The 12,008-nt window shown below is 37.1% G+C and overlaps 1 protein-coding gene across 1 annotated transcript in view; it reads right to left on the bottom strand.

The window, feature by feature from the left end:
* Nucleotides 1-1,793: 1,793 nt before the first annotated feature.
* LOC112054577 (ATP-citrate synthase) overlaps nucleotides 1,794-12,008 on the bottom strand; it is a 77,797-nt gene continuing 67,582 nt past the window's right edge. The window contains exons 21-24 of the mRNA XM_052890026.1: nucleotides 11,340-11,502; nucleotides 10,283-10,416; nucleotides 8,708-8,914; nucleotides 1,794-7,535 (exon numbers count right to left, since the gene is read on the bottom strand). Coding sequence (XP_052745986.1) covers nucleotides 7,373-7,535; nucleotides 8,708-8,914; nucleotides 10,283-10,416; nucleotides 11,340-11,502 — 667 coding nt within the window. The 3' untranslated portion in view covers nucleotides 1,794-7,372. The remainder of the gene's footprint in view (nucleotides 7,536-8,707; nucleotides 8,915-10,282; nucleotides 10,417-11,339; nucleotides 11,503-12,008) is intronic.

The following is a 12,008-nucleotide window of genomic DNA, read 5'->3' as shown; positions in this document are numbered from 1 at the left end:
GTGACTTGAGTGGAAAAGGGGAGTGTTTGATATCAGTAAAAGGCGCCTTTAACCCTACACACATCGTTCGCAAGTACGTGACTTCACTCATGGTCATTCTCTGCCATTCTAGGGACTTATTTTGATTACAGTTTGATTTGTTAATTAAGTTATCCTGACAAGTGTTCTGAATCATAACCTTTGTCCGATATTAGTTTCCTTATATTTGTAGTCACTTTGAGTCCTATAATAAAAGATATATCACTATATCGAAAAATAAAGATATATACTTGTAACAAATTCTCAAACTCAAAATGGACAGAGTTTCGACCTGACTTGTTGACCCTATGAAAATATCTCCCAGAATGAAGAGCGCAATGACTTATATAGTCTTGCTGGCCTGTACCGCCATTTTTTAATCCCTATGTCATCTTAGAATTCTCCTAACAATATATTACTTGCTGATTATGTATGCAAAACTATGCAGGTTTTCTCAAGATTTCTTTTCATTCTTTACAGAAGAAGAAGAAGAAGAAGAAGAAGAAGAAGAAATACTTTATTGCACACAAAAATACAATTATAAATTGAAACATTAAAAACATAAATTAAACTTAGCATGCAAAGGCGGCCTTATTACTATAAGTAATCTCTACCAGGCAACCCCTGACGAGAGAACTTGCAAAGAAAGAGCGGGAAGGTGCAATACATTATATATATAAATTAGTTAGGTTAGCCCTTGACTACAATCTCACCTGATAATAAGTGATGATGCAATCTAAGATGGAAACGGGCTAAGTTGTTAGCATGAGGACGAAAATACACCCCTTTCGGTTTCTACACATCGTACCGGAACGCTAAATCGCTTGGTTGTATGTCTTTGCCGGTAGGGTGGTAACTAGCCACGGCCAAAGCCTCCCACCAGCCAGACCTGGACATGATTGAACGCGCTAATCTCAGGAAATACTGGTCCGATTTGAAAAATTATTTCAGGGTTAGACAGCCCATTTATTGAGAAAGGCTATATTGAATGAATAGGCTGTATATTATTCCCGTATTATTACGGGAACGGGAACCACGCGGCGTCAGCTAGTCTCCTATAGAAAATCAGATCATGGGATATAAACCTACTGGTTAGACTGGTTAATATCATAATATTACTTGTTGATTATGTATTTAGATTTCCTGAAGATATTTATATTTCACCATTTCTGAAACACGACCGTCATATTTAATTTCTTAAAATACAAAAAACTGAAAAATTCAAGGCGCATGCCTCAGATCGGATTCGAACCTACGCCCTCCGAATGGAAGGCAGAAGTGATATCCACTATATTCTTACTTTTTACTATCGGACGCCCGCGACTTCGTCCTCACTTATACCTCTTTATTCCAGCCCTTACACTAGTTGTATGGCTGTAAAAAAACTTCTCCCATTCCCAACATTTCCCTTCACTACTCTGCTCCTATTGATCGTAGCGTGATGAAAATGTATGCATTTGTACCAAGTTTCGTTATAATCCGTCGAGTAGTTTTTGTTTCTATAACGAACATACAGACAGACAGACAGACAAGAACTTTTACTGATTGCATTTTTGGCATCAGTATCGACCACTAATCACCCCCTGACAGTTATTTTGGAAAATATTTCATGTACAGAATTTACCTCTCTACAGATTTATTATAAGTATAGATTACTTACTTGCTGATTAGAGTATGCAGGCAGGAAGGCAGACGAAATATCCACTGGGTTATCACAGCTCTTCCTTGGTCCATTAATACTTACTTAAAAACAGGGAAAAGAAAACAAACAGGGATTTAAATAAAAAATATATATTATAATATTCAAATAAGTTGACAAATTCCAATATTTACAGATACCAACCAACCAACCAGCCATTTTGTCGCAATTACAAAATAAATTACATAATAATCGCTTACTCATCTACGCGGAGAGTGGTTATGTGTTTACCAACGAGCAAAGTAAACCATCTTTATGACGTTACGGAACGTCGTGCGTCAAGCTGCGCCAAATAAAATTTTAGGTATCAGCGGTAGCGTAACATGCGCGGCGGTAGCCACCCGCAGTCGCCTCAAGAGTCTAGTATTCTTTACTAGTTAGCCCTTGACTACAATCTTACCTGATGGTAAGTGATGATGCAATCTAAGATGGAAGCGGACTAACTTGTTAGGAGGCCGTCAAAAAAAATTCCGTGACGTCATAAAGATTGCATCCGTCAATACCAAGCTATACATAATGTTAGCATGTTCGTATCTCTGTTATATTATTTTTCATTTATAACACGTTTATAACATTGTAACATGTGCCACATGTATATAAAACGTATATTACAATGTAACATGTGTTACATGTTATAGTGTTATATAACATTCTAACATGTGCCACATGTTGTAGTGTTATATAACATTCTAACATGTGTCACATGTTGTAGTGTTATATAACATTCTAACATGTGTCACATGTTATAGTGTTATATAACATTCTAACATGTGTCACATGTTATAGTGTTAAATAACATTATATAACACCTGTGTTAAAACACCATAATTCATATATTTATCGTTGTTCATATTTTTTGTCACATAAGTTAAAATTAGAAAAAAATATATATACGTAAAAATAAAATCATTTACAATATTACTCGCACTAAAACATTTTACGTGATTAATGCTTAGTTTTTCAATTTCGGTGCATATAACAATTTTTTTTTTGTAATATTATATAACTAAATAGCTTTCTACGAGTTGTTTTATTTAAAACTTAAAAGCTCGAGACAGGGGCGTAGCTACCTCCGTATCAGGCGTAACAATGCGCGCCTGGACAGGGTTCAGCCCATAATGTGTGAAGTCAAAAATTAGTAAAATATTATCCACAAAATGTAAAGCTGAGAAAGTACCCAGTACATTTTGAAAATATGGAACCGCTCTTACATTTTGACGTCATGTAAAAAAAAAGCAAGAAAAGTGTGAGTAGGTACTTATATTTAATTTGAATTGTTTGGGTAGCTCAATTTCTAGGTGGTAGTGAAAACTTATTCAATGATTATATTTTTTTTTTATTTTACTGCAAGCATTTTTGTTTCTTTTGTGAGAAATCTTTAACTTTCATTTTGGGCCCTAACTAACTACCCGATAATGATTATTCTTGATTTTTCTTCTCTTTTGTTTGTTATTTATTTTTGTTTTTAAATATTGTATTATGTAATAATAACCAGTGCACAGTAAAACCAACTGTGGTTTGTGTTGCACTATGGTTAGGCTTAATTAAAATGTGTTTTTTGTTGAATAATAAATAAATAACTAATTTTGATACAGGGCCCCTATCAGGCAGGCTACGCCACTGGTTCGAGACCATCGTTGTTTTGAAGAGATAGAAACAGCTAGCAAACATTTAGGTATATCAAGATATAAACATGCTTGCAGAGATAATATTTTTTTGTTTTGCTTAAAGTTATAATTTCTAACCATAGACACTGACATATTTTTTTTATAAACACTTTAGTGTGTAATAGTATATTTTTATTAAAATATGGTGCATTCTCTATTTATTCAATATATTTGTGCTCTCATTAAGATATCTCTACCCACCGTGCATTTTTCATTTCCTTTTGTATACCCTACAAGCGATGTCGTCCAATTCAATAATATAATATTTTTTTTTGTTAATTTTTATCGTTTTGTATACTAAAAAGGACAACGACCATTTTGGGCCCAACACGTTACAGAAATAAATACTTTATAATAAATGAAAATTTCACAATTTGCTAACATTTTTTTGAAATTTATGTGTTTCTGTTTAAATCGTCCATTTTACAATGTGCCTGTATTTGCCCGTATCTTCATTATACAATCAAACTGAAATTAAACCAGTCTAAAACTGATATTCTTATTTAAATGACACTAATTTGAACATTTTAAAGATTCATTCATTAAAAGTGGACCCATCAATGTATGAAAATTGTCGTCCTCCTTTGTTTGTTTCTACGTCTGCACTGAGAACCGCTGTCAGTTGTCTTTAGCCAATTTTAAATGGCTTATAACTTAGAAACACCATCCTGTATTCAATGTAGGTTATAATTAAGGTGCATTATTAAATATTTACCAAAAAATATATGCCATGTATATTGTGAAAATTTATAAAAGCGGCTCTCTGTAAGTCGATACAAACAAATTCGTCAAAACAAGTCATTGAAAACAAATAACTATTTCAGTGCTTTTTTAAATATTATGAATAATTTTAGCATTTATCATTTTGTATAAAAATATCTAATGAGTCAAGAATTATTATAACTATTATTTATAATATACTTAAAAAAATCATTTCTGTCAACATGTACTTATACATAACCCTCTATTTAAATTTTTAACATAAATTAATGTAGTAAATATTAATTTTAAGTAAAATTGCCGGCCGAGTGTTTGCATGGCACGGTCACAACTTTTAACAGACATGAAACAATTTTAAAGAAAATATATCCACATGAATGTCATTTAATATGTATACCACATTAATTTATGAACTAAAACTAATTATTACATTTTTTGTGACCTTAATTAAAAATATTCACTCTACAATAACAACAGATTGTAATCGTTTTTATAATTTTCATAATCTGCGCTTCAACCTACAATCTAAACATACGCAACTGTGGAATGATATTAAAAACAAAAACATCAAAATGTAACAACAATAAAATTGTATGTCAATCTTTCTCAATTTTATTTATTATTCGTATTTTTTTTAAACTGTCTTCATTGTTCTATAAAACATAATTTGTTAAATAACATCATATAACATGTCATTCTGTTATAAAATGTTAGCATGTTATATAATGTTATCATGTAATATTATGTTATATAACAAGAAATTTAAATGTTACATAAATTGAGAGCATGTAGAATTGATAAACTTAATTATTTTTCATCATTTAAATAAATGTATTGCGTACATACATTTTGCGGTCTGCATTCAAAGGGTACCAATTACATTTTTATAAAAGAAACATTAATTAATTTATTTATAATAAAATATATTAAAATTATAAACTACAAGAAATAATTCCCAGACTAAAGATTTAACTATTATTCTTTTACTTAACAGATTTTATATTAAACCAAACACTATCGATAGATGTCGACTGATTCCATGAACCAAATATTTTTAAATCGTCGGTCATTGGCAATACACTCCGCGACACAAAATAAGTCCCGCGGCGTTTATAACACTGAAAGAGATTGTATTAGTGTCACTTAAAAATGTAGACTCCGCGGAACAAAACAAGTCAAGCAGCTTGGTAATTGGTAATTGTCATTTGGTAATGGCGGTGTTATTGTAAATTGTGCAAGGCGCTGTCAATTTTAGTTCAGGTTTTAGCGTGACTTCTTTCGTGGCGCGGAGTCTAGCAGTACAACATTATGTCTGCGCCTTCTAACGATCTAACAATGCTATCTACGTAACAGTGCCACATTGTATCAGCGCCATCTCTATAAAAGTGAAACATTGAATGAGCGCCATCTAACGATAAAACAGTGCAACATTGTACCAACGCCATCTATGAAACAGTGCAAAATTTAATCAGTGCCATCTATGAAACAGTACGACATTGTGTCAGCGCTATCTATGAAACAGTGCAACATTTAATCATGGCCATCTATGAAACAGTGCAACATTTAATCAGCGCCATTTATCAAACTATGCAAGAGTTTTGTAGTAGCGCCATCTATGAAACAGTACAACATTTAATCAGCGCCATTTATCAAACTATGCAAGAGATTGGAAGTAACGCCATCTATGAAACTGCAACATTTAATCAGCGCCATTTATCAAACTATGCAAGAGATTTGTAGTAGCGCCATCTATGAAACAGTGCAACATTTAATCAGCGCCATTTATCAAACTATGCAAGAGATTGGAAGTAGCGCCATCTATGAAACTGCAACATTTAATCAGCGCCATTTATCAAACTATGCAAGAGATTGGAAGTAGCGCCATCTATGAAACTGCAACATTTAATCAGCGCCATTTATCAAACTATGCAAGAGTTTTGTAGTAGCGCCATCTATGAAACAGTACAACATTTAATCAGCGCCATTTATCAAACTATGCAAGAGATTGGAAGTAACGCCATCTATGAAACTGCAACATTTAATCAGCGCCATTTATCAAACTATGCAAGAGTTTTGTAGTAGCGCCATCTATGAAACAGTGCAACATTTAATCAGCGCCATTTATCAAACTATGCAAGAGATTGGAAGTAGCGCCATCTATGAAACTGCAACATTTAATCAGCGCCATTTATCAAACTATGCAAGAGTTTTGTAGTAGCGCCATCTATGAAACAGTGCAACATTTAATCAGCGCCATTTATCAAACTATGCAAGAGATTGGAAGTAGCGCCATCTATGAAACTGCAACATTTAATCAGCGCCATTTATCAAACTATGCAAGAGATTGGAAGTAGCGCCATCTATGAAACTGCAACATTTAATCAGCGCCATTTATCAAACTATGCAAGAGATTTGTAGTAGCGCCATCTATGAAACAGTGCAACATTTAATCAGCGCCATTTATCAAACTATGCAAGAGATTGGAAGTAGCGCCATCTATGAAACTGCAACATTTAATCAGCGCCATTTATCAAACTATGCAAGAGATTGGAAGTAGCGCCATCTATGAAACTGCAACATTTAATCAGCGCCATTTATCAAACTATGCAAGAGTTTTGTAGTAGCGCCATCTATGAAACAGTACAACATTTAATCAGCGCCATTTATCAAACTATGCAAGAGATTGGAAGTAACGCCATCTATGAAACTGCAACATTTAATCAGCGCCATTTATCAAACTATGCAAGAGATTGGAAGTAACGCCATCTATGAAACTGCAACATTTAATCAGCGCCATTTATCAAACTATGCAAGAGATTTGTAGTAGCGCCATCTATGAAACAGTGCAACATTTAATCAGCGCCATTTATCAAACTATGCAAGAGATTGGAAGTAACGCCATCTATGAAACTGCAACATTTAATCAGCGCCATTTATCAAACTATGCAAGAGATTTGTAGTAGCGCCATCTATGAAACAGTGCAACATTTAATCAGCGCCATTCATCAAACAGTGCAAGATATTTGTAGTAGCGCCATCTATGAAACAGTGCAAGAGATTGTACCAACGCCATCTATGAAACAGTGCAACACAGTACCAGCGCCATCTATGAAACAGTGCAACACAGTACCAGCGCCATCTATGAAACAGTGCAACACAGTACCAGCGCCATCTATGAAACAGTGCAACACAGTACCAGCGCCATCTATGAAACAGTGCAACACAGTACCAGCGCCATCTATCGAAGTAGCATTGCATTACGTTGTGTTTAGTTGAGTGGCGACATGTAGGTGATGTCGTCCCACGGATGGCGGTACAGCGGCTGCTTGAGACGCTTCTGGTCCAGGTAGTGGCCCACCAGGCCGATGGTGCGGCCGAGCACGAACAGCGCGTTGATGGAGCCCATCGCGATGTAGTTGTTGCCTTCCTCTCTGTTAACAGACACGAAGTAAAGGTTTAAAGATGATGTTTATAGAACAACCAAACGGTTGCATATTTTTAACGGTGATTATATGAATGTACTCACAGCGGGAACAGTAATTAGTGGTATAAGTGTTCTCACTGCATGAACAACAAGTGAATGTGTGTACTCACTGCATGAACAACAAGTGAATGTGTGTACTCACTGCTAGAACAACAAGTGCTCTGAGTGTACTGACTATCATCATCATCGTTAGCAACCCATATTCAGCTCACTGCTGAGCTCGAGTCTCCTCTCAGAATGAGAGGGGTTCGGCGAATAGTCCACCACGCTGGTCAATGCGGATTGGCAGTCTTCACACACCTATACTACAGTCTTTTTGATGAGTACTGTTTACCAACAAATAAATTAAGAAATAAGGATATAAATCACTAGTCATTTCACACCTAATAATAATTATTAGGTGTGAAATGAATTTAAAAAATTAACTTGTTCAGAAATTAATGAAAATAAATTTAATGATTAAGCTTAGAACAATTAGATATGGTTAATATATTTTAGATAACATTTTATAAACAAACCATATTATACAATGTAAAATAAATAAGTTATGAAATGACATGCGTTTTCTACCTTCATTTCTAATTTCTTTGTTAGTAAACAGTATAGAGAAAAGGAAAATTCTCAAGTATGCAGGTTTCCTCACGATGTTTTCCTTCATTTAATTTCTTAAAATGCACATAACTAACAAATTGGAGGTGCATGCCCCGGGTCAGACTCCAACCTACACCCTCCGAATCGAAGGCAGAGGTCATATCCACTAGGCTATTACTGCTCTTACTTACATACTGACAGTGTGATCAGTAAATGGTATACGTGTACTTGCAGCATGAAAAGTAAGTGACATGGCGTTTTCCGACGGTGCAGCAGCACGCCCGCGCGCTTTCGCGCTGTGTGTCTACACGTACTTATGAATGTACTCACTGTATGAACAGTAAAAGTTATGAGTGTACTCACTGCGTGAACAATAAGTGTTAAGTGTGTACTCACTGCGTAAACAACAAGTGCTCTGAGTGCACTGACGGTGCGAACAGTAAGTGCTAAAAGTGTACTGACTGTGTGAACAGTAAGTGTTATGAGTGTACCGACTGTATGCACAGTATGTGTTATGTGTGTACTCACTGCGTGAACAGCTGGCAGTGTCGGAACAGGTCCACCATGGCGGCGGCCACGATGCCGTCCACGTTGAGGATCAGGTTGGGCTTCTTGCGCGTGGTGATCGCCTCCACGTCCAGCGCGTAGCGCGTCACCGGCCACGCGGGCCAGCGTGACGTCACGTACGCCTTCAGCTCGCGCACGCGCGAGTCCGGGTTGTTGATCGACTTCACCCTGGGAATTACTTGTGAGTTAGCGTTTGTGTGCATTGCTTAGCGGAGTTTTATCAGAAGCCTTACAAATATAAAAAAAAAACTTGGATATTATAGATAGTATAGCGCAATAATTAATTTTTAGAAGTGCTAATGGAAGAATTTGACTTTTTGGAGACCTTAGAAATCGATTTTTCATATATAGCCACCGGTATGAAAAAAATATAAGCAGTAAATTTCGATGAACGAATGACAGCGTTACGTTTTTATGTGCCACCTATTCTGCGCACTTTTCACCGTGCGCTGCCGCCAACAGCGTGCACATGCAACATGCATGCACGTTGTTGGTAGGCGCGCACGCCGCGGCCTGCTGCTCCTCGGTTGCGCACCTTTCACTTTTCAGGCGTAGTTATTGAGACGTACATAGTGTATCTGTGATAGCCCAGTGGATATGACCTCTGCCTCCGATTCCGGAGGGTGTGGGTTCGAATCCGGTCCGGGGCATGCACCTCCAACTTTTCAGTTGTGTGCATTTTAAGAAATTAAATATCACGTGTCTCAATCGGTGAAGGAAAACATCGTGAGGAAACCTGCATACCAGAGAATTATCTTAATTCTCTGCGTGTGTGAAGTCTGCCAATCCGCATTGGGCCAGCGTGGTGGACTATTGGCCTAAACCCTCTCATTCTGAGAGGAGACTCGAGCTCAGCAGTGAGCCGAATATGGGTTGATGACGACGACATAGTGTATGCTGCGGGGCAACATACACCTATTCAGACAGTCGATCTGAAAGAGTAAACTCCATTCGTGCGTCGGAGCTGACACACACTTTATTTTTAATTCGAACAACAACGAAATAAGTTGAAAACATTTAACATTCAGTGTTATCAGACTTAAATTAAATTTAAAATGTCAACATTTTTGCGTGAAACTTTGGATGTTCATAATGAGTTTAGACTAATTTAGTGTTAATGAATGAAGGAATGATATTTTATTCATGAAAATGTAGGTTTAACATGATGGTACATTTATAGAATTGAGCGGCGACATGTAATTAATACAATGTCACAATTACAAAATGTAAAAGTTACAAAATGTCCATGTCCATAAATTAATCTTGAATGTCATAATAACTTTTTTTAATAATAAATTTTACATTTAAATATTGACCAGGGCTTCTCTTTTAGACTATTAGAAAGTTTATTAAATATTTTTATTGCCATACGCACTTATGTCCAATCCCCTTAATAAGCTCAGACTAGTTGCAGTAAAATTTCAAATATCTTGCACATTTTCGTGAGCCATTGCGTACGTGCGAGCATGTCTACGTGCGTGTCCGCGTGCGTGTCTGCGTGCGTGTCTGCGTGCGTGTCTGCGTGCGTGTACGCACCTGTGGCCGATGCCCATGATGAGCTCGCCCTTGGCGCGCTTCTCGTTGACGAACTCCTGCGGGTGCTGGCCGCGGTCGTACGCCGCGCAGAAGTCCAACGCGGCGCGGTCCAACGCTCCGCCGAAACGGTCGCCCTGAGAACATCAAACAGATAATAGGGCTAGTTGACACTATTTTAAACATGTTTTTAAATAGGTCATTATTAGTGGCCGACATAAGTTCGATTTCAGTTTTCAGCCGAGTTTCCGCCAAAAATATTTCGGTCAAAATAGGCCGAAACCGAAACGGTTTTTTGATTTCGAAAGTGGTCGTTCACGCTCGCCTAACTTCGTATGTCACAGCAACGCTTTTGCGTACGCAGGCGGCCTGTTCGGGAATTGTCGTGTGCCGTTCCTTAGCTCTGTATGTAGCAACAAAACTTAGTACGTTATGATTATATAATGATTTATTTATTTTGCTATCATCCACAAAAAGTCGAAGAACCCATACGACAACGTCACCCAGGTCCGACAAAATACTCTCTACGTACGTTTCACCCCGAAACCGGAGCATCCTCAGGAGATGTTGACTTGCAATTGCAATTGCACATTATAGAGTCGACATCTCCTGAGGATGCTGGTCATGATGAACTTCCGCAAAGTAACGCCTGCTTCTATCCAATATTTAGTACGTTATCGCTCCACGCGAACATTTTTTAGAGGTTGTGTTGATAGAACTGTTTTTTTTTATTCTTTAAGTTAAATACAAAACAAAGAAATATATAATTAGTAAGATTTCAAAATACCAATACTTAGTATTTAATGAAACAGAGCTATGTCCAGCAGTGGACGTCCACCATCTTTTTTTTAATTATTATTCTGTACAAGTTAGCCGTTCACTTCAATCTCACCTGATGGTAAGTGACGATGCAATCTAAGATGGAAGCGGGCTAACTTGTTAGGAGTAGGATGACAATGCACACCCCTTTCGGTTTCTACACGACATCGTACCGGAGCGCTAAAGCTTGGAGGTCGTCAAATCTCATAATGATGATGGAGGAAGTATTGAAGTGACTCACGATGGTGAGCAGGCCGCTGACGACGGAGGAGATGAGGTCTTTGCCAGCGCGCGCGGTGACCATGGTGTTGTGCGCGCCCGACACCGCCGGCCCGTGGTCGGCCGTCACTATGAGCACCAACTCGAAGAACTTGCACGCCCAGTCCGGCAGCTCGCGTTGGAACCTGACATACAAATACATCAGAATCAGAATCAGAATCAGAATCATTTATTTACAAGAAACATTAGATACTTTTTTTAAATTTTTTTACAAGTTAGCTCTTGACAACAATCTCACCTGATGATGCAATCAAAGATGGATGGGCTAAACTTCTTTTAAAAAAAAAAAAACAAAGCGCCATCTATGAGCCTCAGGCATAACTGCATCGCAACAGGTTCTTGAAGTGTACAAAAGGGTTTGTTTCTAAGTTCTAAGAACGCCATCTACTGGTAGTTAAGAGTACCAAACACTCTCTCATTGTGCCTGCAGGTGGCAGCACCCATTTTAAAGCATTAATTACACTTTTTGTAATATACATTTGAATTTAACAGAATCAGAATCATTTATTTACACCAAACATTAGGTACATTTTTTTTTATAAGTTAGCTCTTGACTACAATCTCACCTGATAGTGTAATCGAAAATGGAAGCGCGTTAACTTGTTAGGGTGAGGATGAAAATCCACATCCC

The sequence above is a fragment of the Bicyclus anynana genome, chromosome 26 (genome assembly GCF_947172395.1).
Source record: "Bicyclus anynana chromosome 26, ilBicAnyn1.1, whole genome shotgun sequence".
NCBI classification, from domain to species: domain Eukaryota; kingdom Metazoa; phylum Arthropoda; class Insecta; order Lepidoptera; family Nymphalidae; genus Bicyclus; species Bicyclus anynana.
This window is presented reverse-complemented; position numbering and strand designations above follow the sequence as displayed.